Here is a 5,000-nt window from a genome sequence, read left to right on the forward strand (position 1 = left end):
CCAAGGGGTAAGGCCAGGGAATGCGTGGAAGCGGTTGGTGGGGAGTAGTGGGGTGGGGAATTGGTAGCTTATATTCAATTGTGGAGAATAGGCTTCTTCAAAAGACAATGGGATTTTCAGAATTTTACGGTAATTGCTTCTATTTCTGCTTACACAGGAAAAACATGATTCCTGGAAAGTCAAATGATCCCGGCACTGGGAAGTGTATTGTGTTTGTACACCTGTTGAATGATTTTGTGATGCCCTGTTCAGTGGACCCTCAAAAGGTAAAAAGCAACATTTAACACTTTTTTGCGTTATTGAGAGTTGGCGCACTGCTGATTGCCCATCACCAATGTGGCCTGAGATTGATTCCCAGATCTTACGGCATATTGGGCTTGCATTTGTGGGTTTTCTTCTCCGTTCACATAGGTTTTCCTCGATCTGGGACTCCGGTTTTCCCCACTTCAGAAAACCAACATTAAGTTTGATTTTATTTTATTTAAAGGCCGTATCTTAGATACCTGTTTGGGTTAATGCACTTTTTCTCATTAAATAAAGACTTTTAGTACATACCACACAAGTGATTGGTGCTTTCCACGCTTTCTGATTGGCTAGCTTGGAGGTTAATAGCAAGGCAGTATTCGCTTCTGAGGAAACGGAGAAGAATAAAATGGCTTCCCGTTTTGCATTGGTTTGAATGAAAAAATCCCTAAACCGTTTCTTTTGTTTTTCCTTGCTTAAGCCCGATATATGATATTTAACAATTATTTTTATGAGCGCTCGCTCGGATGTGAGATTGTAAACAACCAACGAGACGCGTAGCACCGAGTTGGCTATTCTTGGTTTGCATCCACGTGATGAGAGGGCCATGTTGCTGTACAAAACAATAGAAAATGGCCCCACAGGTTTTGCATAAAAATAGAGTCAAATTCCCAAACGACATTTTACTGCATTGTTCTGTACACCAACATGGCGGCCGTGACGTCAGATGGAAACCATCAATAATCAGTCTGATATCCAACATGCGCAAATGGAATAATCGTTTTTATCAGTAGCTCATTACTAGGAGCGAACAGCAGCCTTATATTCCTGCCACGGCGTTTTCAGCGTTTTCGGCGTTTTCTCCACGGCGCTTTTTAGATTGAATTTCCCGTGAATGAGACTCCCTAGAGAACCCGATGATCAATCACAAGAAACTAACTTGACGTCATAGCGTCACCGAGCCGAAACTACCTTTGTTTTTTGGCGGAAAAAAACAAAGGTAAAGATCGGTCGGTAAAAATGACATAACATGGGCTTAGTATGGGAGTTCCTCACTCCTTATAATGGGCCCCTGTTTTTATTAACACATTCTGAACACTTAAACACTTGGAAATTAAAGCCAATCAGTTTCCAGCTTCACAACACTTGACGCAATCAATTTCCATATACCATATAAGGTCATACGGTATATGAGCTGATAACCAAGATTGAATGAATCAGTGAGAAAGCTAGAAACGCAATATTCGATGTCGAAAATTAAATTGCTAACGAGATAGCCGAGGGAAAACGCGAGGCTGACGCGGCGGCAGCCTTATTTGGGAGCTTAAGCACGCGCGTTTCTGAGACGCGGACGGCAACCGGAGGACGACATTTCTCGTGCCAGGACAGTGGTGTCTCCCAGATTTTTTATACAAATCATCTCTAATGGAGAAAAGATACTTAGAAATGTAAATGTGGTTGTGTGAAGACAAGTTAAAAGGAAAAACAGCTCACTTCCAGTCCGAGTCTCAAAAACGCGCATGCTCAAGCTCCCTAATAACGCCGAAGCACGAGAATGCTGTGTATGTAGAAAAAAATTAGAGCGTAGATTTTTATATGGTGATTCAAGTCAGAGTCAGTAATCGAATTTTTATTAGGCTTACTTAAAACCAGTTAACGTGTATTTTGGCCTAACTGACGGTGTTATATGTAAACATTCTCGTAATTTGGGCACCGGGTATTTTTGTATCAACTGAATGAAAGCCTGCTTTTCATTCTCAGGCTCTACCATGTATATTTATTGTCCATATAATAAAAAAAAAATTGCACGTGAGCCCGAATATATGAATATCATGTTCTCGTGGCAAGGATAATATCTCACTCGCTCGCGCAGAGATATTGTTCTTGCCACCACATGCAGGGGCACCCAACGACCAATTTGTTGTAAAATATATTATTATACCCCAGTTAATGAAAATAAATGTTATTAAGGCATTTTCAGGTGTTTTTCAGGGTTGCTGGGAAAACATTATCTGTTCCTTTTTCCGAGCAAGACACACAAGAAATTTCCCAGCCAGCTAGATAAAATTGGTTGATTTTCCAGCCAGCTGATCAAATAAATTTCCCAGCTAGTTATTCCTCGCGCTTTCAAATCCCTCGATCCAAAACAACCGAACAAAAGCAACAAAAGCGACAAAACTGGGAGAAAACAGGTTTTTTCCGCAAGCGCAATCACTCTGACCAGCCGTCGTATGTTTGGGAGAGGGAAGGGGTTTTTTTTTTTCTTTTTAGTCATCCTCAGTCTTCAGAGTTTCTACAGCCAGCTCGGATTGAAATGCTAGAAAAAGTTAGTAATTCCCAGGCAAAACCTCTATCAATAACAAAATTTCCCAGCCAGCTCATCGAAACACCTGTATTTTTGCCAGCCAGCAAGATTCCTCTGGGGAACAGACAATGTGAGGAACAGATTTGTTGGGTGCCCTTGCACATGGCCCCCACACAATCTGTTAGTGTAACCGTGTTTAATTTTATAATAAATGTATTGGGTTCACTGTGTACTTCTTCTGTAGCGATATATCGATAAATATGTGCATGGACCAATGTTAAATAAGGCACATATTTATCGATATATCGCTACAGAAGAAGCAAACGGTGAATCCTGTACACTTATTATAAAATTACAAACGGTTACTCAAACGGATTGTATGGGCTCCATGTGTTGCCACTCGAAAATAAAATTCATATCTTCTCGCCACCGTGTAATATCCTCTATATATTACTCAGTGTTAAGCATTGATGATAGCGAGTAATTTCTCTTGTTATGCAGTATAGGATCCATTTGATCATCCCATTTCTTTCCGTCTATATATAGTTGCCAAAACAAAGTTACTTTGGGCACATCATGCTTCCGGGGAAAAGTCAAAAGTGAGAAATCGTGAGGCTGTACGTCATGAACTACTTAAAGTCAGCAATTAGTATTAGTAGTTTTAACACAAGGCCAACAAATCCTTGAACATGTGTACAGCGATTTGCAATTTTATTTTCCTGTTTTACTTTATCAGTCGCTTGCCGAACAGATTCTTGATATGGAAAACGTTTGTGGCCAGTTTCCAAAGGATAAGTATTTCGTGCACGGCGGGAAAACTGTAAGTATTTCAAATCTTTTTTTTCAGGGTTGTTGTTATGTATGTTCAGCTGACAAGTTGGGCCCTTTTTATAGGTTATAATACTTGTAAACAGGGGGTTTGGATTTTTTGATCAATTTTTCGCAATCAATCCAGTGGAAAAGCTATTTAGCCGTCTATGTGACGACGTTCGTGCTGACATCCCAAGGAGAATCTTTTAAAGGGATCATGCAGTTGCTTATTCCAAAAGTGAGAAAAAATGGGGTGCACCGACTTTGTTCTGGCGAAAAATCTCATTTAAAAAAATATATATGAAAAGAGAAAAACCCTCGATTAATCGCTCATTGTAACAAGGTGTATGTAGCCTTAGAATCGACTTATCAATCGAACATTATGGAAGCAAACTTTTAACAGAAGTAAGAATTTCTCTGCGTAGAGTTTTAGGAATGGGTGTTTTAAATAAGTGGGAGCCACTAAACATTAGAGCTTTTACTCAACTAGAGTCTTTATAAACGCTTTTCTTCTCAACTACTCCTGGAATTTCGAGGAGCGAAGGAAGAGGAGTTATATAATTATTGCGTTCGACGTTCCCTTCTTCTTTGCTTCCAAAGCGACTGTCGAGCAATCTCGGATTATTGAAGTGCGTTAGACAGTAGGAAAGGGTAGGAAAAGAAGCAATCTTATAGAACCCAAGTATGAGGATACGAAGATGTACGTCTTTGAGATGGTTTCAATTAGCGCTGAGTACTATATGACTGAAATACTTTGCCCCTCGGCTAGACTGTAAATCATAAGTAAGTGCGATATGTTTGATTTAAGATTGTAAGTTGTGGTCAAAATAACTACGCACCGTTTCTCAGGAAACGATACAGGATAAATAGCCCCCCTGAGAGGACATGTGGTTACTGAACTCAGAAAGATTGAAGAAAATAAAAGGGAATCGAGTAACATCGGCATGGAGGGTGACATGCTGATCATTTCCGAGTACACTTCGACTTTTTTTTCACAGCAAGTTAAAGCGCGAATTGCTGTGGTTATTAGTCCAATTCTTGGTGTGAATAAAGTGCAGTAATATACACGAGACTTGTGAATCTCCAAATTCACCAACAGCTTGCTTTGGTGCTCGTCTTCTCATTTAAATCCTTTGAGATGCTTTCACGACACAAGTTCACTGAAGTTATACCTGTCTGACGGGGTTCAGTAATATCTGGATGGGAGACAATAGAGATGTACGACGTGCTATTTTCCTTTTCCTCAATCGGAATACTCATATTTAACGGAATCCTGACCATTCGTCACTTTAGGAGACAGAAATACAGAACCTGCGAAAAAGAAGGCACAAAAGCACATTAAAATGAATGTATATTTTGAAGTTTGGGTTATTAGAAGAATGACAGAAGTGAGCTTCTCACTTAGCTGGAGAATTTTATGCAATTGTTTCTTGGTGCTTGCTGTCTACAAGAGACAGTTATTGCTCAAAATTGTCCAGCTAATTGCGAGGATCACTTCTCTCTTTCGAAAAGCGCATTGTTTACGATCTCTGAGCCTGCAATCTCAAAACCACGTTTCAAGTGATTTCACTGTGCGGGTAAATACCATCTCCCTGTACGACCGCAAGTGATTTCACTGCACGTGCAATTACCAGCTGCCGGC

At 40.1% G+C, this 5,000-nt stretch overlaps 1 protein-coding gene across 1 annotated transcript in view; it reads left to right on the plus strand.

The window, feature by feature from the left end:
* The window catches only part of LOC137970615 (interferon-induced very large GTPase 1-like), a 29,161-nt gene that overhangs the window by 8,692 nt on the left and 15,469 nt on the right, over positions 1–5,000 (plus strand). Inside the window, exons 2-3 of the mRNA XM_068817139.1 lie at positions 158–266; positions 3,285–3,368. Coding sequence (XP_068673240.1) covers positions 158–266; positions 3,285–3,368 — 193 coding nt within the window. The remainder of the gene's footprint in view (positions 1–157; positions 267–3,284; positions 3,369–5,000) is intronic.

The sequence above is a fragment of the Montipora foliosa genome, chromosome 9 (genome assembly GCF_036669935.1).
Source record: "Montipora foliosa isolate CH-2021 chromosome 9, ASM3666993v2, whole genome shotgun sequence".
In the NCBI taxonomy this organism is placed as follows: Eukaryota; Metazoa; Cnidaria; class Anthozoa; order Scleractinia; family Acroporidae; genus Montipora; species Montipora foliosa.